This window comes from Anastrepha ludens, chromosome 5 (genome assembly GCF_028408465.1).
Source record: "Anastrepha ludens isolate Willacy chromosome 5, idAnaLude1.1, whole genome shotgun sequence".
In the NCBI taxonomy this organism is placed as follows: Eukaryota; Metazoa; Arthropoda; class Insecta; order Diptera; family Tephritidae; genus Anastrepha; species Anastrepha ludens.
This window is the reverse complement of record NC_071501.1, coordinates 54,006,136-54,029,847: the sequence shown is the minus strand read 5'-3', so window position 1 is coordinate 54,029,847 and position 23,712 is coordinate 54,006,136. Positions and strand designations below refer to the sequence as shown.

At 37.4% G+C, this 23,712-nt stretch overlaps 1 protein-coding gene across 1 annotated transcript; it reads right to left on the bottom strand.

The window, feature by feature from the left end:
* Positions 1-1,221: 1,221 nt before the first annotated feature.
* Positions 1,222-19,897, bottom strand: LOC128865211 (lysine-specific demethylase lid). The gene is made up of 4 exons (XM_054105332.1): positions 19,496-19,897; positions 12,605-14,056; positions 6,635-8,046; positions 1,222-6,188 (listed from the first exon to the last, which is right to left on the bottom strand). The coding sequence occupies exons 2-4, from the start codon at positions 14,022-14,024 to the stop codon at positions 3,582-3,584; spliced, it is 5,439 nt and encodes a 1,812-aa protein (XP_053961307.1). The 5' UTR covers positions 14,025-14,056; positions 19,496-19,897; the 3' UTR covers positions 1,222-3,581.
* Positions 19,898-23,712: the final 3,815 nt, after the last annotated feature.

Sequence of the window (23,712 nt, the reverse complement as noted above, 5' to 3'; positions counted from 1 at the left end):
GGTAGAGTCTGGGTTGAGGGCATAGCGCTTGCACGAATTAGTTCACTCTACCTCAAATCTACTGTATGTACATTATAGGTACATATGTACGTTTACCGCGCATATTCGCTGTCGGAATTACTGTGAGAGAGACACTTCGGCGTTAAGTACTTTCGTTCACTCGAGTGAATGAGCGCCTTGCAATAATCCGCATCAAAGCGAGATTGTTCAACATTTCGTTCATTTTCGTACACGTCAAGTCAGATGAGTCGGACGATGTGGCCAGACACTAGTTCTATGAGTGCCTGAAATGCTCATATTAGAGACTTCAATGCCAGGGTTGAAAAGGAAGCGATTTCTTGTCTCACAGTCGGAAACTTCAGCCTGCACAACGAAACATCCGTCTACCGTATGAAGCTGATCGACTTCTCCGGGGCTCGAAACATGGTAGTCGGCAGCACCAGATTCCAGCACAAAGGAACTCATCAAACTAAATTACTGTCTCCTTATAGAAAAACAAGAAACTAGGTTGATTATGTTTCGATAGATGGAAGTCACATTTCCAGTGTTTTAGATGTGTGTATGATCCGAGGACCCAACATTGACTTGAACGATTATCTCTTTGAAGCCAACATCCGCACACATCCCTAAGCAGTAAAAAACCTCCGTCTAACAGTAGACAGACAGAAGGTGCGCCATTTGACTCTCCCTCCTTCTCTCAGAGAGACAATTGTCAACAAGCCGGCATGCTCGAGCAATGAAGCCACATTTCTTGGTTTCTGCGTACCACCGCCGAGAAAGAAATCTGGTGGTAGCAGATGAAAATGAACAACTCCTCTGCGTTGGACAGATCAGGTGGAGAAGGACTTGGCTGCACTTAGCGTATTCAACAGGCGCACCTTGTTAAACTCGGTCAAAATCACTTAGGCGGTTATCGCGACAATCATGAAGAAGATGTACGTTTATCGTACGCTTGCTCAGAGCTTAGGGGAAGACAAATCGGCACCGCACTTGCTTCGCTGCATCGCTTACTTTTTGTGTAGACAACGTTGCTAGCCTCTTTGATTTTCCTCACCGACCGCCCGCATCGATATGACCGTTTGCTGAAAATTGAGTGATTGCACTTCCATGTTATTACTTACTCTATGATTGAACCGACAAAAATTGCCCCTACGGGCAGCTACCATGAGTATGCTTCCCGGATGCCCTATATTTACCGCGTATATGAAGCAGAAGAAGGCATTTTATTACTACTTGATTTATTTATCGTACAGAATTACATGAAATCATTACTTACTATATTAAATTTAGTTGTTTGTATATATTTAGTATAAGTTCTATTTTACATATACATATTCAAATTAAAATAGCAATTTTGGGTTTGTGTTGGGTTCCTCTTGTTTGAACAGTTTATTTTAACAGATTTTTGATTGAGATGAGGTACTAAAAAGTTTTCTAATAATTATAGTTCCTAGAGTATAATTTCCAATATGACGAAAAAAGTTTGTGCACACCAATAAATATTGAAAATATAGGACTGGGTTCCATTTGAACTAAAACGCAAACAAAATATTGAATTCAGTTTAAAAAATAACATTTACATACATCAATTAAATTTAAATATTTCATTAAAAAAAGGCCCATGGAAAAGATAATTCCGTAGTTAAACGATATTTCTGTAGAAAACGGTACGAAATGAATGTAAAAATAGGATAATTTGTTTTCAAGAAAGTCCTCATTCATATGTTTGAACACGATAGGACATTTACATGAGAGTGATCAAGACGTTAAAATTCGTGTTAATGGTTATGTTATCATTTACTTCATTTTATACATACAATATCCATACTTTCATTTTACGTATATACATACATATGTATATATACACATATGTAAATATAAAAATTCATTATCGATTTTATCAGCTTCATAAAGTATGTGAAATATTTTACTTCTATTTTCAACGCTTAAACTGCTCTATTTTTATGCAATGATACTATTTGCAAGGTCCCAAAATTATCATTTATTGATTTTGAATTTCTTTCGAATATTCGGAATAAAATATTTGATGACCATTTTGAATGAATATTAATTGAACTCATTTTCGAATTTCACCCATAATGCGATGGAGTTATTTGAGTATCGTATGCAAATGGTAAGTTGGTTTTCAAGCAACGTGTTGCCGTCGTTACGTGCATAGCAATGAAAGATCTCTTTACTTTCCTATTTCAAGAGGCTAAAGAGTAATATTTAAAGAAAACGAACTGGAGTTAACGTGAAATGTTAAAAATTGAATACTTGTAATTGAACGCTCGTACTCACTTGAGTAAATAATTATATATGTATTTGCCTACTAAGACTTAAGATAACTTAACTATGCATATCATTAATACGTTTTACGATGTATATATGTATGTAATATGTCTAGATCCCACTCGATCCCTGTTATGTTATATTACCAAACCTGATATTTTCTATACCAATCAAATAATTATGAATTTTAAAATAAATGTACAAAGCATACTTTAGTCGAAAAATTGCATTAAAGCCAAACCAATTATTTTCAATGAATTAAATGTGAAACATCTTATTTTTTAAGGGTAAGCCAAAATAATAAGCCAAAAATAAATCGTAAATTAATCTAAACAATAACACTTATTCGTATGAAGTTTTAGAACGTTACTTCGTGATTTAAGGTATCTAATAAGGAACGATTAAATGTACTGAAATAAGCAAGTAAAGTTTAAGTGGCACTATTTTAGTACGAATATGTATCAAAGACTCGTTGTCTCTGCTTTTCAATATTCAACACAGGTTTAGCGCTATAACATAAGTAGGTAAAGCGGATCTACCCTCTTATTACATAACAGTTTATTGTAAAGTATATACAGGGCGCAATTCACTCATGTCTGAAAAAATATTTTGTAGAGTAATTTAATTTCAGATCTTTAAGCCATATAAATTTACGTTGAATTAATTATCAAGTACCGGTTGGATCTAACTTGGTTTATATCTTCAAATCAATACCTTGTTTCACAAAACAACTTTCAAAAACTTCGAAATTAAAAATTTACTTAACAATTGTAATGAATGCAGCGTATAATTTCTACTGTTTGACTGAAATTAATTATTTTAATTATAATCCGCTTTGCTTTTTTATTGTTTAGCTTGCCCCAGTTTTATTAAGCAAAATGACATAAATAATAAATTATTTCAAATTTTAAATAATTTAAGTCATAATTTAAAGAACAGAATTCTTAACGAAAATTATTTTCGACTCGAAAATTAGAATCGATTCCAAATAATTAACGCTGCAGCAGTTAGCAATTAATCCTTTAAACTTCCTACGGATACATTTTTTTCTTCACATAAATAATTATAATTCTACATCTTTTTCAAGTGCACCATATACATTTGAGAATGCTTCACATACGGCTTAAGGTGTTTCGCCTCGTTTGGCATTTGCTGGACCTTGAAAATGCAAGCGGAATTAGGATTCTGCGATTTATTAAGTTCTCTTCTTCTTGCCTAACGAAAGTGCAAACAACACGAAAATCTATAGAGCCTGTGTTCTCTTATATATATATATATATATATATAATTTATCGTGCTATTTGTGCTCGACCCTTCGACGCGGAACCAGTGGATTGGGCTGACGTTTGTTGCTGGGTTGTCGGGCCTGTTGCTCCTGTTGCTCCTGTTACCATCATACTGTTGCTGCTTCCATTTGAATTAGACGCTGTAGTTGTTGGTGTGGTCTCAATTACAGACGCGGCAATATTGTTAGCGCTACTTGCTACCACTGGCCCCATTGCCATTGTTTTAGAGCAACGTATACAGAAATAATCATCATCGGCTTTTATTTGACTTCGATTCAGTCCAACGCAATACATATGAAACCATTCATTGCAGCCTCCATCGCACTGCACCCAATCAACTTCACGACCAGTTGGTTTATGACAGTTTTCTGCCCGACACTCTTCTTCATCGTCTTCTTGTTGTGCTGTTTGGGTACGTTGCGAGTGCTTTTTTTGGCCAACGGTATTGCCACTGTTGTTTGCATTAGCTCCCACTCGTTTACGTTTTTTCTGCCCAGAAAGTGTGTTCGAGTTGGGAGTAGTGCTCCCACCATTTGCTTGTTTACTGTCGAGAGCATCATCGGGTTGAAGTTGTTTACTATATGTATCTGTTGTTGATTTGCGTGTAGACTTTTTCACTGAAGAAGTATAAGATTTATTAGGTGTTGCAGTCTTTTTGCGCTGCATTGGACAACTGCTAGTAACTGGTTCTAATGATCGCCGTTTTTTATTACCTCCGGTGGGAGTTCGACCGCTTAAACTACCACTATTACTGTTAGGGCTGCTCTGTACTAATAGGCTATCATTTGAATCTTCTGCAGCTGAATTAACGTTAGATGTTGATTGCACAGTTTGTTTTTGTTTTATTTGATGTTGTTTTTGGAGTGCAGCTGCTTCGGCAGCACACACTGGCTGAATAGCTGATAAAATACGCCATAATTCTTGGGATTCATCTAGTGACACTTCAAGGAGATCACCTTCCATCATTAAATCATTTAAATTTTCTTTTTCACTATCCGACAAAAGCTTTTGTAACTCGGGAGGTGGAGCAGCATCGACATTCGAGAGATCTTCCTCCTCGTTACTGAAATTATCTTCCACAATATGCAAGCGGCCCAACTCTTCGTCATCATCATCAGTACTATCTGGGTTATCAGAAGTAGCAGCAGTATCCTTGGAGTTGCAATTGCCACTTAGTCGATGTTGTTTACGTGAATTACTTCCTCCCAATACCCCAGCAGTAGCACACACACCTTTGCGTTTTTGTTTACGTTGCTGTATTATTATTGCTTCGAGAGCGGCGGTTACATCTGGACTAGTCAATACCTTTCGAGCTCGATCTTGCCAATTCATAGCGCGTTCCGCGAGACAGCGCAATGCTTCATCTTCTGGTAAACGTATAGGCAAACGCTGTAGTGACACCAGCAACGGAAGAATAATTTCAAGTCGCGGACGCTTGGATCGAACACACGACGGACAAAGCCATTTAAGTCGTGAAATATTACTATTCCCTAAAGATATACTCGACATTCCCAAAGGTGGCGCTACGCAGTCCTCATGGAACCAATCACGGCAGAGTTGACAATTATACATAACTCCTTGAAACGAGTTTTTACATAAGCAATACATGTCTTTTAATGGGTTTTTTGACATATTTTGACGTCGCAGTTCGCGCATATCGCGTAGTTCTTTCTCTTCAGCCTTCTTAAAGGAATCTACAATTTGTGCAGGATTCATTTCTTTTACAAAATCGTCTTCAAAGGGCTGCTTTAAATCTGAATCGATAATGACGGATTCAGAGCGGGGCATTAATACTTCGAGCAAAGTAAAAAAAGTTTGTTTCTTCAAAAACACCCGAGCGGTGTTGTCTTTCCACTCATGTGCGCTATTTAAATGCCCCTGCATACGCTTCAACTCCTCAAGCGGAATAGGAATGTTTTGGCCCCGCTGCACAATTGCTTCTAGAGTATGACAGTAGGGGAAATGGTCATTCGTCTGCAGTTGTTCTACTGAACGAAGCCACTCTTTAGCTTTGCGCAATGCGTCTTTAAGTGTTATAAATGATGGCACCTGACCGTCTATTTCGGCAGCCGTTTTAAGGAACTCCTCAATGTCATCTAGCTCATGCTGCTGTGTAGTGCATCGGAAATATCGTGTAGCCTGCTTTTCCCATGCTTCAATAGCGGCTCCTATCTCTTGTAACTTTCGCATTTCTTTATCTATTATTGGATCAGTTGGATCTAATTCAGCCGCCGCACTGCCCAGCAAGTTTTTTATGTCACTATAGGTTACTTTGGTACTAGAATTTCGCATACCTTGCGAAAGTTTATACCATTTCATTTGCTTCTGGCGCATAAACAATTGATTCATCTGTGGTAGTTCTATTCGAAGTGAATTTCCTTCACTGATCAATTGCTCTATTTCTGGCTCTTCCATTGAGTCAATTGACCGATGCAGTAAAGCGTTTGCACGTTCCAAAAATTGTTTGCCAAGAACAAGAAGTTCGCGTACAGATGTGCCTTCTTCTATAATACAACATAAATTGTCGATTTCCTGCACAAACAACTCCAATTCCTCCATTGTAAGTTTATATTGAGCTGCTTCCTGGTTATTGTCGGAACGCGTGCGAACCTATTATAAATTCAATATTGGTATTAGTATTGCCTTATTCGATATTCTGAGAAGCAAAAAAAGTATACAAGGTATAATTTAATATTGATAGTATCGACCTCAACAGTCGCTATCCATTCTAAACGAAATTAAATGTAATGGTTTTGAGTCACGCATCATTTATAAATTGTAGAACTTCACTACAAATATTAATAAACAAATATTGGATTTCCATTTAAATAGTTAATTTGAATTTAAGAAATTAACTCGAACTTGAAAAATTGTGTACGTTGACATTTAGGCGGAAACTATCATTTTTTAACATTTGTAAAAAAAATCAGTACTATTTTATTCTACGTAAAACACCCTAACTAAGTTAGGTTTATATTGTATATATCCGCTATAAATAATATTAATAAAACACAAGAATATACATATAAAATATACAATAATATAAATGCTTTTACCTTGTTTATTCCTAATTGCTGAATGACGGTCACGCATTTTTCAGCTTCAACTATAGCTGAATTTAAACGATCTATTAGTAGTGATGATGGGAATTTCTTAACCTCAGCTTCTTTGCATAATTCCTGTAATTCAACTAGCGGTACTGAAGTAGGTGTATTTGCATCGACAATGTCCCGACATCGCGATAACCACCGTTCAAAACTTTGCGCTTTGGCTTTAAGTTTTTGCAACATTAAAGGCATTTCATCTAGTGTATACCTATAAAGAAGCGTGTGCTTCTCTGGCAGACAGTCGCAAAGAACTGTGTAATGGCGAAGGCAAACAATTGACTTAGTGCATTCGCAGGAAACAGCTGATAAAAAGCAAGTGGTATTGCACTCTTGACAATGCCGTTCGTCGTCTGTAACTAGTTCGAATGCTTTCCGTTCAGCACGCGTCACGCCCCACTCAAGCAAAGATTTTCGCAATTTCTTTTCTGAATCTACCATTTCTGCCATGTCAATATAACAAGCAGTTGCAATTCCAAATGTCAATTTAGCTGGTTCCAAGGCCATTTTACATACAAGCTCATCATGAGAGAAAACGCAAAAACGACGCAGCATTGAATAATGATTAACGCACTCACGACCCATTTTCAGCCAGTCAGCTGGTGCAAAATTGACAGCCTCAGCAAAATTGTATCCCTGATTGAAACCGGCATGGTATGCCCGAGGGAATGTAATCACAAATTCTCCAGCGTTTTGATCTGTTCGATAAACAGGTACTCCGTTATTCATTAAAATATTGGGATTCATTATAGTCACTAGTTGATGAAGTAAATCCGGTTGGGAAGCAAAAAGTTCTGGAGCTGCCTGCTTCATAGTTTCTTCAAATTGCTCAGCCCAAAAACCCGGCACACCGTACCATGTTTTTGGTTCTCCCCAGTGCAAATAGTTAATGGAGTAACTCCAATGATCTTCGTTGTGCCAACAAAAAGCTGCAAAACACATTCCTACATACATCCATGGTGCATTCATACCACTTATATCCGCGTTGATATGACCCAATATAGAGTCCTCTAGTAGTGGCAAATTATTTAAATTCCAACTAGATTCAGCATACTCCTGATCGCCAGGCAGTAGATACAAAGAGCTTTTTGTGGGAAATCCCGAACCGTGGTCCATGGTATGCAAATCAGCTCCATATTCTACCGTTACATCTTCATCGATCGAAGAAACAATACGCCAAAATTCGCGCTCCACTAAATGTGTAGGTACTAGATGAACTGGTTTACGGAAATAATCCATTTTAAACTGGTCTGCCATTTGTCCAAATTGTTGCAATGTATACTCTCGCTCAGCCTGCTCGAATCCAAACGCTTCAGTAGGCTTGCTTACCTCTTCCACAACACAACGTGGACAAAGCCACTCGCCTGGAATCGGAAAATATTTTTTAAATGATGTAGTTAACAAATTCATCTTAATGCGGGATATATATTAATAAAAATGCTGAAAGTTCTACTTTTCTCTTAGACTAACGATGATGTACAGCCAACCCAGATCTTATTAGAGACTCGCTATTAAACTATTTCAGTAGTAGCACTGCGTATGCCAATTAAGTGAAAACTTTTTGTGTAAGTGCACTTTTCAGCTTTCCGATGTAGCGATGATGCTCTTCAGAACATAACACCGTAAAATGGGTTTAAGTAAACCTCAGGATTAGATTTGTGGGGGGTTGGACAAGTCCAAGCACTCAGTTAGCAGACCATTGCACTACGGGCGAAACAACTTCAATTCGTTTATAAATGTACAATGCACGAATCGTATTAAAAAATAAAATACGTAGTCCTCCCCGTTCCCCCCAAAAGTGCTGTGCTTCTTGCAACGCAAATTTATCGGCCCATGCGGCTGCCGTAGCCGAATGGGTTGGAGCGTGGCTATCATTCGGAACTCATAGAGAGAACGTAGGTTCGAGTCCCGGTGAAACACCAAAATTAATAAAAATATTTTTCTAATAGCGGTCGCACCTCAGCAGGCAATGCCAAACCTCCGAGTGTAATTCTGCCAAGAAAAAGCTCCTCATAAAAATATCTGCCGTTCGGAGTCGGGTTGAAACTGTAGGTCCCTCCATTTGTGGAACAACATCAAGACGCACGCCACAAATAGGAGGAGGAGCTCGGCCAAATACCCAAAAAGGATATACGCGCCAATTATATATATATATATATACATATACACTGAAGAGCAAAACTGTAACAAAATGTAATACTTTCTATTTCAACACATTTTTTTTTAGACATGTTTTAACAAATCAAATATTTTTTTTGCATAACTTTATTGGCATGTATGTACTCTCTCTCTCAAACCGGTTTGGTGTCAATGCAACAACAACACTAGTAGCAAGCAATAATGCAAATAAAGACAAATGTTACAGTTTTGCACTCACTCTTAATTTTCAAATTTTCAGTTATTTTTCTCGTAATTATATATTTGGTGGATTTTTAATTATTATAAACGTGACCGTGAATAAGACAAAATGTTAAATCGGGAAGTACAACGCCAAATAATTGATTTGCTGAAGAAGGGCGAGTCTATAAGAAAAATAGCTAAAAAATTCGAAGTGAGCCACATGGCTGTGCAAAGGCTGCGGAAAAATGTACCAGACGCTGTTCCCAGTAACAAAGGAGGCCGGCCAAGGAAGATAAGCGACCGCGATGCCCGCCATCTGGCAAATTTGGTAACAAGCAGCAAGGCGGTCACTCCCAAAGAAGCACTAAAGATGCTGGATATTGATGCCAGTCAGTGGACAGCCAGGCGCAGCCTGTCAAAACTGAGGCTAAAGGCAGCGGAGAAGAAAACCAAGCCAATGCTGACAAAAAGACATGTGCGGTTGAGGCGGGATTTTGTTGCGGCTCACCAAAGCTGGACAGTTGAAGATTGGGATCAGGTACGTCTTTATAAATGGATTATAAAAGACCTTTTTTCATAAAATTTCAAAACGATTGCAGGTTATTTGGTCTGATGAAACCAAAATCAATCGATTTCAGTCAGATGGTCGGGCCTGGTATTGGGTTAAAGACCCAAATGCAGTCCAGCCACATCACATCAAGCAGACAGTAAAACATGGTGGTGACTCCATTATGATGTGGGGCTGCATTTCCAAAAATGGTGTGGGTCCTTTAGTACGAATAGACGGTATAATGCGGAAAGAGGAATACCTGGCCATATTGCAACAAAATCTGCCGGGTGTAGTGGAAAGTATGGGTCTTGCTGCTGAAAAAGTAATTTTTCAGCAAGACAATGACCCTAAGCACACCGCACATGTTGTACGAAATTGGATGCAACGCCAAAAATTTCGTAACTTGAAGTGGCCTCCACAATCACCGGACATGAACCCAATCGAAAATTTATGGAGTCATGTAAAATCGAAGCTTGCCGAATATTCAAGTCCGCCCAGTGGAGTTAATAAGCTGTGGGAGCGAACACGCGATGTATGGGATGCTATTCCGACTGACTTTGTCTTGAGGTATACACGAAGTATGCCCAATCGTATCCACGAGCTGAAAAAATCCAAAGGATATTGGACATCTTATTAATATTTATTTTATTTATTGTAAAAAATAAAAAATGGGTTGAGTGCAAAACTGTAACATTTGTCTTTATTTGCATTATTGCTTGCTACTAGTGTTGTTGTTGTTGCATTGACACCAAACCGGTTTGAGAGAGAGAGTACATACATGCCAATAAAGTTATGCAAAAAAAATATTTGATTTGTTAAAACATGTCTAAAAAAAAATGTGTTGAAATAGAAAGTATTACATTTTGTTACAGTTTTGCTCTTCAGTGTATATGCTGCATATATTTATATTTCAATTTGATGTCATGGTTTAAGCAGAGCAGCTTTACTTTGATCAAAGTCCCGTCTCACCGCACTTAAAATACTTATTCGCAAACCAGAGATTGTTGCGTCAACGGCACGATCAGGTGTTTTTGGAGCTGAATTACATTGCTCCTCGCCGTCAAATAAGACATATTGTCTAGGGACGAGGCCCCTCAAGAGTTTATGGGCTTTGCACTTTGGAAATACGGCCTTCGGATTTATTGTGAGGTCCAAACGACAGCTGACCTCAATCTTCTTACATATAATAGATTTTCCTGAAAAGCCGAAACGGATGCCCTCTTCGAGGTTAGCTACTACTGATTATCCATTCAACAGCTTTAAAATTCGCAAATGCATTTGATAAATCACATATCGAAGCGATTCCTACTATGGGCACACTGATTTCTACTACAGCACTGATATTAAACGTAGACCACACTTGTTATTTTCAATGATCTAGAGAGTGCATCTAGTAATGGATTATGGTGATTTAAGAACATAAACCGATTGATTCATCAAGCGAAATATTTAACTATAATTTCTTCTTAAACTTAGAAGCCCTGAAGGCTGAAAAATTCAACATTGGACGTCGAACTAAACCATTATCATCGTCAATTGCTTCACGCTGGACCAAAATCTTTACTTGTTTAAATTCGTTTGCAGTATTGACACATTGGTGGCCAGGCAAGCATACAGTGAGTCGCGTTGTCGACAAATACATCATCTTTTCTCGAGCGAAACCTAAGTAAGAACATCAACTGGAGTTCACTTTTGCGGCTTACTATTTTGCAAATTTGAAGCCCGTAATAAGCGACCAATAAAATTTTAAGTTTCTTTCGCAATAAAGGCGTGGATCTCTTTGTTAATTGTCCACATCAGCATTTCATTGCAGCATTGAAAAGCCTATCACTCTGCGTTAATCAGATTTCTTGATTATTTCCAAAAATTTTAAAACAAAAGGAAAATTTTTTATTCATATGTTTTTTTGACAGCGACAGAAAGTCAGTATCATATCTCCGCGGAATAAAATTGCTTTCCGTTTAAACAACGTTGGGAAATATTGCAGCATATTTCCAAAGTTACTTTTGAGTTACCCAAACAATGCGTTTATTGAAAATAAGTAAAAATCAACTTTTCTGACGAAACGCATTTTTGCCTGGTGGTCGTATTAATAAGCAAGGCCCTTAAAGTGAATATGGAGCAAGTCATTTCTGAATTAGAGCCAACAACCGAAGCAATCACATGAACGAAATCGCGCTGCATAAATAATGAGAATGTTCCCTCTTTCGAATAAACGAATATCCCGAAATTTTTTTTTTTTTTTCAATTAAAAAAGAAAGCACTTTATGGACCACCATGAGTAGACATTCCATTTCTGGTATTTACTGAGTGTTTTTTGCTCTGTTCGCATTTGGATCTGGAAAAAATATTGTAATTCGATTAAATTCAACAAAAAAATCGGCGAACGCCAGAGTCACGTGGCATCAGGAACAAGTGGAAAAAGCTGATTTTAATTACCAGTGTGAGGCAGATTACATTATTCATGGACATTTTGGATTAATGAATGAGATATGCTAATATTGTACAGTGAAAAATCTTCCTGTAGAAACGTCTGGCATGTTTTGTCTTAATAGCGAAATGGAACCGGCCGCATTGGAAATTCTGTCAGAACCAATGCAATCATTGAGAAATTAGCATGAACAAAATTACATTTTGAAAGATGGAAAACTTTTCTATCAATAGGTAGTTTGGCATGTATTGAACTTACTCTAGATCAAAACATTAATTCACTATTATTTGTAGTTGCTACAAAGAATGCGATATATGTATATATATAATAATAATATAATGTAATTGGCGGTAACACCATTTGAGGGTGTTAGGCCCAGCTACTCCTCCTATTAGTGGATGATGGTAAATGTCCAACCAATTGGATTCAAGCGTCTGCAAATCTAAAGCAATGTTTTCTTTCAAAAAACTATATCCAACTACTTCTATATAAGGTAAACTACTTCCGTATAAGGTTTTTTAAAACGATGTCCAAAAAATACATTCCAGATTAATTAGCATATAATTTCGTATACCATATAATTTCTTAATTCTGCACTTACCTTTTGGAATGCTGGATAGAGGAGGTAGCAAGCAAAATGTGTGATAACTGTCATCGCAGCCGTCGCATAACAGCATTGATTCCTCTACATCTCCGCGATTACATATGTGGCAAATATATTTCAGCAAAGGATCAACCAATTGCGGATCTAGTGCTTTTTTTTGAACCGTCGGATTGGTTGAAGTCGTTCCACAACTTTGACCACGTGCCCCAGTTACTGATGTGGAAGCGCCTGCAGCATTGAAGTAATGCAGCAGATCCCGTTTAATATCCTCCTTTGTTTCGACCTTCACGCAGTTGCGAGATGCAGATCCGCTACCCAGCCCACAATTAGCACTAGAATTTGCAAAGCGCTTAGAGCGACGAGCGTTGTTTTCATTTGGTGGTGCAATTTGTTGCCGTGTTGGTATTTCGTGAGCTTTATAATCAGTGCCATCTTCGAGCTTCACTGAATCCACGCTAGTTCCTGCTCCAGTACCAGAACCTAGTACTTTGCCTGATGTATAAACCTCAAATGGATGAAGTATGCGTTCATAATGAGATTTCAATGTCGCACCAACGCTTTTGCTCGATGGATAAGACATACGATTTGCTACTTTTGCCCATTTGCGTTCCTTCGTTGTTTGTTCCATACCGCCCTCTTCTTGAACAATGCGATGTAAGGTATACAAGTCTAACGCTTTACGCTCTACCATTGGTATTTTCAATGAAGAGCCCTGAAGTTCCCAAAATTTGGCAATTTGGTCTAAGAAATTAAGCTTCACTCGAGTCTTTGCTTCCAATTCGTTAAGGCGTTGCACCCGAGGTGTGAATTTCAATTTGTCTACGTCGACAGCAAATGGTGGAGACCATGACTCAGGTGGCAAGATTTTTGCAATACCACATTTCTCAGCAATTGGCCGAATCTTACTAATATAAGCAAGGGGATTTTTGAACTCTTCCTGTGTAGGACGAAAAACGGGGCACTCAACCGGAGTATCAAAATGGAATTCTTCTGTCTTATTCAAGTTAAATGTACTTGAGCTGTGAGGTTGTAAATGTGTTAATGGTTTACTCCGACATCGATCATTTGTTGGATGTGGACAACTATTGTGGTACTTTTTAGCTAATCCAGTTACACCGCTGCAGCTGTTAACGCTTTGTTTATTGTCACTTGAAGCGATTCCTGTGGACGAAGTCCCTGTACCAATACTATTGATTCCTTCAACACTGTTTTTATTTGAATCTGATGAGTAAGTACTGCGTTCGGCTCCATTGGAGTTACTACTGCACTTTTTTCCTGAATCCCCACCACTTACATTTCCTCCAGTGGAAGTCCGAGTACGTAGGCGTCTAGCTGGAGTCGTGTTACCACTAACAGCAGCTGTTGATGTTGATGCGGCCGAAACACAAGTCACCTCTGCAGAAACTTTGGCCGACATGACTTTGACTAAATTTAAAAGTTAAGTATTTGCTGTATAAGATTAAAGAAAAGGGAAGAAACATTACATATATTATATAGTGATTTTGTTAAAACATAATTGATATAGTATTTACTACTCTATTTTAAGTAAATTAATTATAAATTACAAGTTAGAGGCGAAGAGGCATAAATCTTATTTTTAAAGAAAAGAAAAAGAGGAGAAAACCTTATTATTATTAACACTTTTTTGGCTATGATTTATACCGAGGATAAAACACAAAATTGCCCCAACCCTAGGCCGTTACGTCAGCACAGTAATAAAGAAAAAAAAAGTAAGAAGATGAATAGGCGGAAACAACGTAAAAAGCTGCATTTGGAGGCTTTATTACCTGGTTTGTTTCCACAATTTAACACGTGGCACTTAATTTTTATTCCTTTCTTGAAAAATCAAAATATTCGTTGATTGATTCACAAATGAGTAACTTTGCACACAGACTTTATTTATTTTCTGTGTTGACGTCACTAAAAAAATCCACTTCTGTCAAATTTAAAAGTATATAAATACAATTTAAATCATATATCAAAATAAATATACCTACACCATCTATTCACACCATACATACTGTCATTATTTGGGAACGATTTGTATAAATTTGAAAATTTTAAATTTGCTTCAAATTTAAGCTTTCTTGGCTCATTGTGCAGATTGTGTTAAGCGTGATTTTAATATAATATAAATTTCAAACTTTCTCACAACAAATTGACTCGATGAATAGGGTCTTAACTTACGTGAGGCAATCTGAAACAAATAAGAAGAAAGCAAGGGGTATGTGCGAGCAGAAAGAAAGAGTAGCATGGCAAATAAGAGGAAAGTCTCATGGCCGGAATCGGGTATGCCTCTTAACGCTTGATCCAACTATCCGCATGCGTGCATGCCTGCTTACTGATGCAAATGAGGTGTCGGATGAATTTTTAAATAATTCTTTTCTTTTGCAAACTGGGAATTTTTTCACGAAGTTTTTCCTTCAGGTCGTCAAAAGGTTAAAATAATATACAGAATTTAGTGTTTTACCAATTGTCAAGTAATCCACGAATAAAATTCATTTCACATCCTAAAAAACTGATGATAAGACCCTCTTGGCCGATTTCTGGACAAGAACTCGTTTCGGAACCGAAAAACCAGGGTCACACCACTCTTTAGCGTTTTGGTGATAAACCCAAGTCTCATCTATAATGATGAATCGACGCACAAAATCCCTTTACTCATTTCGAAAACGTTCTAAATGATTACTGGGAAAGACGTTTTTGTTCCATTGTTAGCGAGTGCCGCACCCACTGAGTCACAGTTTTATGAAATCTAATACTTCAGTCAAAATATTGCTTACACTGCCCAATGAGATGCCTAGGTTTTCTACTAAATCTCTTTCAGTTACTCGATTATTTTCCCATTCCATATTTCTGTATTCTGTATTTTTTCAATCACTTCTGATCCCAATCCAAAGATACAAACGTTTTAGTGAACTCGATGCAGCAAAAATGTGCTGCCTTTATTCCGAATAGGGGCCACATGACTAAATATTAGGTACCCCTTTATTGCTCTGCATGAAGAAGTATTATTGTGTTCATGTTGAATTTTATAACATTTTTGTTTTAACTGCAATTTTTGTGAAGAGATTTTTTTTAATTAAAAGGCGCCTCTGCAAATAATGTTTTCCCACAAATTAGCTAATACTTTTCTTTTATAAATAGTCAATAAATAAGGCAATAAGAGAAAAGTCCGAAGAGAAAGCTTCCCCTGTAGAGACCTTTCCAAGAATGAAAGTGGCGGGCCCACTCTGGCGTTTTGTGACGATGGTAAGAAGATCCCTGAACTTCCGCCGTGCTGTGAATGTTGGGCGGTATTTTGGTACTTTTAAGCGAATTGTATGCGTCGATGAGCGGTCGGCTGTCAGCGAGCCCATGTCTGTCCAGTCAGGAAAAAATTTTTTACGCACAACAGGAAGCTGGCTAAGGTGGAGAAGTCAGAGGGACCTTTTCGGGAAGCACTGATTCTGCTAATTGCAGAGACTCTCGAACCTCTCGCTGAACATATGGCATCATTACCTATGGCTTCATGTCGGATGGCGGCAGTACGTCTTCAGTATCGGGCAACTCTTCGACAGCGCGGATAAGGAGAGGGTTCTGGTCTTGAATGGTGAATGCGCTGACCTGGTGTCCTGGGTCGGATAGAATTATCGAAAATAAATATTCTTAACCAGCACTATGTGGCACTTTCATTATAGCGGTCAGAAAGGAGGAGCTCACTCTGGATGTTTCTTCACTGATATACCGAGTCCCTGATTCGATAGCTATTAAGCATATGTATAAAGGCACAGGTGCACTTACCAACATATTGAATATAATGAAAATAATGATGACATGCAAATTTAGCTTATTTCATGAAACGATGTATCTAACAATTTACTGTAATGTTTTGTAACAATAAAAGTTTTCGCATGCCGTAGCCGAATGGGTTGGTGCGTGACTACCATTCGGAATTCAGAGAGAACGTAGGTTGAATCTCGGTGAAACACCAAAATGAAGTAAGGTTTTTGTAATAGCTATCGCCCCAACATCAAGACGCACGCCACAAATAGGAGGAGGATCTCGGCCAAACACCCAAAAAGGGGTTACGCGTCAAATATATATATGTAAATATATATTAGGATAACGCTTATCCTCACTTTTTGTGTAGGTTAGAAAATGATACCTGTTACCGAATTAAAGGCAACATTTTGTGAAAAGAACACTCCACCGCATGTATATGCTAGGTTGAAAACATGAACCATTTAATAGCCATGGCACTGGGGAGAATAAATAAAATATTATATGCCAATTGTTGTTGTTGTAGCAGCATAAACATTCCCCATCCATGTACAGAGAATGATGCTGGAGTCTTATTCGCGATTTCTTCTTTAGATCCAATAACTAGCATTTTGAAGATTTAAAAACTGCAGGGTTTTGATAAGTAAACTGAAATTATTATTAGCTAACATGGCGACCGCCGTAGCCGAAAGGGTTGGTGCGTGACTACCATTCGGAATTCACAGAGAGAACGTAGGTTCGAACTCGGTGACACACCAATTAAGAAAAACATTTTTCTAATAGCGGTCCCCCTCGGCAGGCAATGGCAAACCTCTGAGTGTATTTCTGCCATGAAAAAGCTCCTCATAAAAAATATCTGCCGTTCGGAGTCGGTTTAAAACTGTGGGCCCCTGCATTTGTGGAACAACATCAAGACGCACACCACAAAAAGGAGGAGGAGCTCGGCCATACACCCAAAAAACTAGTGTCAGTATTAACCTATTCGAACTGATTTCTTTTTTGTTTTGTCTTGTAATCGTAGGTATTATATTTATCCATTTTTTTAGGTCTTATAGAAAGTTATATGCCCATAAAAATGGCAACGGTGCTATAAAATTTGTTTGAAACAGTATTACCTTGAATTAATATGTAATTCAACGTTAGCTAATAATCAAGGCGAATCCACAGAAGTTGAATTCGCTATAGCAACTGATTTGGACGTCAAAGTGTTTTTTCGTTGTTGCCTTATTCGTTTACATTCGCATAGAAATTTAACATTCAAACGACCATTCTTGTCGTTGCACTAGCGAAGTCACCTTAATTGAATTCGCCTTGGCTGAAAACTAGCTTCCACATTTATCATTTTTGTTATATTTATTGGGAAAAATCATATTTAAAAACATATTCCTGACATCCGCAAACACAATTTAATTGTTTTTAGTTAATATTTTACCACGCACTGTATAAGCACAGATGATTTCCGTTATTATTTCAGTTCACCACACAAAAATCAAAAGAACGAGATACTGCTTAATATATATTATATATATAATTGCCGAGTAGCGGCCACCATTAGACTTTTTCTATCAATTGGTATTTCGTCCTGGGGTTTCAACCTGTGCCCTTCCGAATGGTAGTCACGCTCCAGTCATTCGACTACAGCGAACGCTCCATATTTAAAAAAAACAGCAATTTATTTTCTTTAATAACTCTAATGCTACAGGTTTGTGCAAAGAAACCTTTTTTTAACTAAGCTCAGGGCCATATGGAAATATTGTAGTTTTGTGTTCGACTAGATGGTGTCGGCTGTCGCCCATATTGATTTTGTAGAACCAGAGATAGATAATTCGAATGTAATAATTACGATATAATGAAATAAATACTACTTATTCGACACTTAGATGTTGTAAAGTTTTGGATTCAGATAAAGTTATAATCTTATACCATGTAGTGTTCATTAGCACCTTGTAAATACATATTTAAAAAATTTTTAATTTTGAGGTTATGTTTTCTTTGCATAGGCTCGGTTTTTACAGTTCCCTAATAAAGTGCATGTAAAAGTATAAAGGCTTTAACAAAACTTATTTGCGACGTAAGCACAGATCTAAAATTTTAATTATGTACTTTCAAAGCAAAGAAAAAGAAACGAAACTCCAAAAAATTGTGTACAGGTCAGAAAAAATACGCAAAATTGGTTGCATATAAAGTACATTTCTTCATCTACCTAAATAGTGGCGAAACCACTATATGTAAAAATTATTCAAAAACTCCACAACCATACAAACAGATGCATTTGTATGAATTCACATAATTTTAGGGTGTTATTTCGACATTTTATGCCTTACACATAAATAAAAAAATCTGCTACATGGAAAACTGAGGAGTTGAACATGTTTGTAAGAAATGTTTTTCCTATACGCCAAGTTTTAGTATAAAGTAATGTACTAATATGTATGCATCGATTATAGGGTTTTTTTTTATATAATTAAGGTTTTTTCCATCGCCAAAGATATAACGCACATTCCCGAGTAACGAAGTTGCATATTACATAGCAAATACCATACGCACTTTTGCAGAGCTCATTACATCCGTACATAACACAAAATAAAGAAATTTTTATAAACAGCCAAGCTTGGGAGCAAACGTTTTATATTGGTAGCATATGTGTCTCACTTCAAACAGCTTCGACTTCACAAAAAAATGTATATACATATGTACATAAGTTTAGTTTGGCGACGTGCGCTAATGAAATATTTTATTGTAGAAGTAATTCCCCAATTCGAATTTAAATTATAGTAAATGCCCGTAAAATTTGTAGGGATTATTACATTACAAAAAGTAAACATAAATAATCTTGTTAGGCGCGCCTCACATAAACTTTGTATTCACCTTTTTTCGGGGTTCAGAAAAATTATTCTTATGTGTACATATACTTCTTCGTGTTTTTTAGAAAAGTTGTTTCAATTAAATAAAATTTTATATTAAAAAGTTTCACTTGTCGTCAGACTCGTTGACAACAGTTATACACGCATTTATAGTGGCACAAGCCGATGGCGATCTTTTAATAAACACAATAAACAGAATAAGTAGATTAAGTTTTCTATACTATTTTTTTGAGAGAAGAAGTTAAAGGTTTTTATATCTTACTTTTTTATCTTTTTTCGGCTCACTAACGCTGTCTTTCACTTTTTTTTCCATCAGACTTCCTGATGCCACAATACCAACGATTTTCAAAGACTTTCGATTCGTTTTCAGTCTTTCTTTCAACTAACGATTTCTAATCTTATTTTTAGGTCCTTCTATGTTCACTACGGAGTTGTACTGCATCTATTTACTTTTGATGTAACACACAGTAATAACACAAAAAAGAAATTATTTTTACAGTGCGCAGATATAAATTTTACTTTTTACCAAATGACGGACCCGAAGCATATTCGCAAAAAGCGAATCAGACATATTGAACGAACGAACAACTAAAACTAACGAGAGGAATACCGCACACAAACACCCAATGTTTCTCGTTTTTCTTGCTAACGATTTATATGTAGCATACAGGGTTGATAACAGAAGAACTAAATGCTTTCGATAGTTTGTATTTTTACACTCTCTAAACTGTATCCAACTCTAACCTGCAAACTGGAACCCAGTAAGACCGTGTTCATGCAGAGACACTTTTGTTGCTTCAACTTCTTGAATTATCTTTTGATGTTGTACGTGTCGTTCACTCCGCTGTGTACAATTATTACATAGCTTTGACAGTTTTTTTGTGACAAATGACGACATAAAATAAATAAAAAATAATTGAAACATGGTATTAGTGTTTTAAAGAGAACAAAAATTTAAGGAAAATTATTTATTGGTAAGTGGTGCATAATTTTCAAGCTACTTTTTTTTTAACAAATACGAGAGCTTAACTCATACGCTGACGGAAGAATTAAAATACCTTTTTTATATGTGCTTATTAAAATTATATGATTGGATTCTTCTTCTTCTTAATTGGCGCGATAACCACTTACGCGATTTTGGTAGAGTTTAACAAACCGCGCCAGTCGTTTCTATCTCGTGCTAAACGGCACCAGTTGGACACACGTAGTGAAGCCAAGTCCTTCTCCACCTGATCTTTTCAACGCAAAGGAGACCTTCCTCTTCCTCTGCTACTACGAGCTGGTACCGCATCGAATACTTCCAAAGCCGAAACGTTTGTATCCATTCGGCCGACATGACCCAGCCAGCGTAGCCGCTGGATCTTTATTTGCTTCGCTATGTCTATGTCGTCGTAAAGCTCATACAGCTTATCGTTCCATCGCCTGCGATATTTGCCGTTGCCAACGTGCAAAGGTCCAAAAATCTTACGCAGAATCTTTCTCTCAAACATTCCAAGTGACGTTCCATCGGATGTTGTCATCGTACACGCTTCTGCGCCGTACGTTAAGGCGGGTATGATGAGAGCCTTGTATAGTGTTAGTTTCGTTCGTCGAGAGAGAACTATACTACTCAATTGCCTACTTAATCCAAAATACGTTGGATTTCAAGGCCAATATTGTTATCGGCGTTAATGCTAGTTTCTAAATAACCGAAGTCTCTTACAACCTCGAAATCATAACTGTCAACAGTGACGTGAGTGCCGATACGCGAGTGCGCCGAATGTTTGTTTGATGACAGGAAGTACTTCGTTTTGTCCTCGTTCACCACCAGACCCATTCGCTTTGCCCCTTTATCCAGTTTGGAGAAGGCAGAATTAACAGCGCGGTTGTCAAGGCCGATGATAGTGAAGGTGGTGTCAAACGGCTCGGAGAGGTTCTTCCCAATTTTGATGGCGTTGCTGGTATTGAACAGCGTCATCTTACATAGCCGTATTAGTTTTGCGGTGATACCAAATTCAGACATCGCGGCATACAGATAACTCATTTTCGTACTGTCGAGTGCATCTTTGAAGTCGACGAAAAGATGGTAAGTGTCGATTCTCCTTTCATAGGCTTTTTCCTAGATTTGGCGTATTGTGAATATCTGGTCAATGTTGGACTTTTCAGGTCGAAAGCCACACTGATAAGGTTCAATCAGTTGGTGGATGGTGCGCTTCAGTCTGTCACACAATACGTTCGCTAGAATCTTATAGGCGATATTTAGAAGACTAGTCCCGCGATAATTGGCACAGATTGCAGGATCACCCTTCTTATGGATTAGGCAGAGCACACTTAAATTCCAATCGGCAGGCATACTTTGATCCGACCATATTTTGCATAGAAGCTGATGCATGCACCTTACCAGCTCCTCGCCACCATGTTTGAATAGCTCAGCTGCAATCCGTCGGCTCCCGCGGCTTTGCTGTTCTTTAGTCGCGTTATCGCTATTCTCACCTCGTCATGCCCGAACGACAAAGAACTATTTTTTGGAATGTCAAAATCTATATATAAATATGAAAAGTAAGAGTAATTTAAACAAAATTTTATAATTTTGGCGACAAATAAATAATAAAAAAAAGTTGCAACTGCTGCTACTACCTTCTAATAATACGTTCACATATGCATTATATATATATAATTGGCGCGTACACCCTGTTTTGGGTGTTTGGCATATGCATTAACCACCTATAAATCCACCAAATTAATCTACCCGTTCACATATGGCAGATTACCTGCAAAAATGACAATCAGCTGTGAATACTGTTTTAAAAGGTTATTCTTCATATAAATTATTTTGGTGGAATATTTCGGTGTTTTTGGTTTCTTGAATTATTACTATCGATATGAAGAAAATACGAGGAGAAGGATTAGCTAATTTAATTGCGCAATTTGCTGCTAATAATAAACAGTTGGCGGAATCCCGTATGCGACGTTTACTGAGGGTGCAAAAAATTGTGGCAGTAATACACATGGGAAATTCTTATTACATTTTATAATAAGTAATAAGAGAACAAAACGTTTATGGACACACGCTTTTTTCTGTAAAATAAGTCCAGAATTAATAATATTTAATAAATATTTTATTAGAATTATGTTGACAGACCTATTTTCTTTTCCGGTATCCATTTCATTTAGTTTTTATTTTGATGTTTCTAGAGCTGAAGCAAACTGTATGTATTCGGTACTGAGTAACGGGTGCGCTCTCTAGTACCGAGCAACGAAACGTTACCCACGAATATATTTCGTTACTCGCATTTTTTGTAGTATGAGTTCAGTTCACGTAGGTAATAAGTTTATACGTGTATAAAAACGTTTGCTGATGTACGTTTGTTTGCGCATGCGCGTATAGCGCGCGCTCATTTCTTTCAGAAGGCGAATGGCAGACACTGTCAGAAATAATAAAAATTCTGAAGCCATTCAAAGAACTCACTGAAGAAATGTCTTCAGAAAAAAAGGTGACTGTTTCAATGGTCATGGCTTCGACGGAAAGTATGGCCAAAATTTTTGTCAGTTTAACTATGAATATATTAACAGATACAGGAAAGAAACTGGCAAATAAAATACTAACGGAATATACAATAAAAGTTACAGAATTTTTACAGGCACCCTGTGTTATCTAAAGCAGGACTATTAGACCCGCGTTTTAAGAAGCTGGTATTTAGGTTTGATTTATCAAGTTATGAGTCTGCGAAAGATGCATGGAAAACTGAGCTGAAAAACTAGCAACATTGACGCTGATAACGATTCAATTTGGAAAGATTTTGACGCTGTGTCGACGTCAGTGTCAGCTTCAAGCTCTGTAGTTAGCAGCAGTATTATTACTATGAGGCAATATTTAGAGGAAAGAATTATATCTCGAAATGAGTGTCCTTTGAAATGGTGGCAAACACGGGCAATTCTATACCCGGAGCTCTCGAGCTTGGCTGAAATATTTATCAGTTATGGCTTCTTCTGTACCATCTGAAAGGACTTTTTCCAAATCGAGCCAAATATTAAGCGAGAAGAGCAGCTCTATTCAGCCAAAGGGAATGGAAAAGATTTTAGATCAGGAACGAAAGATTTTTGTTGTTTAAATGTTATTGTCAAAAAATACTTTTTGACACCTATTTGTTGCTTTTTCATTATAATTTGGGAGATTCAGCCAATACTTCATTTGCAGTTCTACACTTTCTTGTGACGTCGCAACGTCATAGTGCCCATTTACACGAGGAGACAACTGGAAGGGAAACATTTTGTTCGGTGGTGAAGGACGGCCGCGGAAGAGAGAAGGGAATTTGTCTCCTGTACTGGCGACACGCTTTGTGCTTCTTATTCGTATTTCCAACCTTAAAGCAATTTTTGACAGTTGCTTCATTTGTATTCTCCTTTTGTGGGAGAAGGTTCTGAGTTATGTGTTGGTTTTCAAGCAAACGGAAGATAACAAAGATGACAAACATCCGAACACTGCTTGGGAAATGCACG

Excerpts from the sequence above, each read along its gene's own strand:
- LOC128865211 (XM_054105332.1), bottom strand. The coding sequence starts at position 14,024 with ATGTCGGCCAAAGTTTCTGCAGAGGTGACTTGTGTTTCGGCCGCATCA. Across the intron at positions 8,047-12,604 it reads TCTATCCAGCATTCCAAAAG|GCGAGTGGCTTTGTCCACGT; the intron begins GTAAGTGCAGAA and ends TTCCGATTCCAG. Across the intron at positions 6,189-6,634 it reads AGCAATTAGGAATAAACAAG|GTTCGCACGCGTTCCGACAA; the intron begins GTAAAAGCATTT and ends AATTTATAATAG.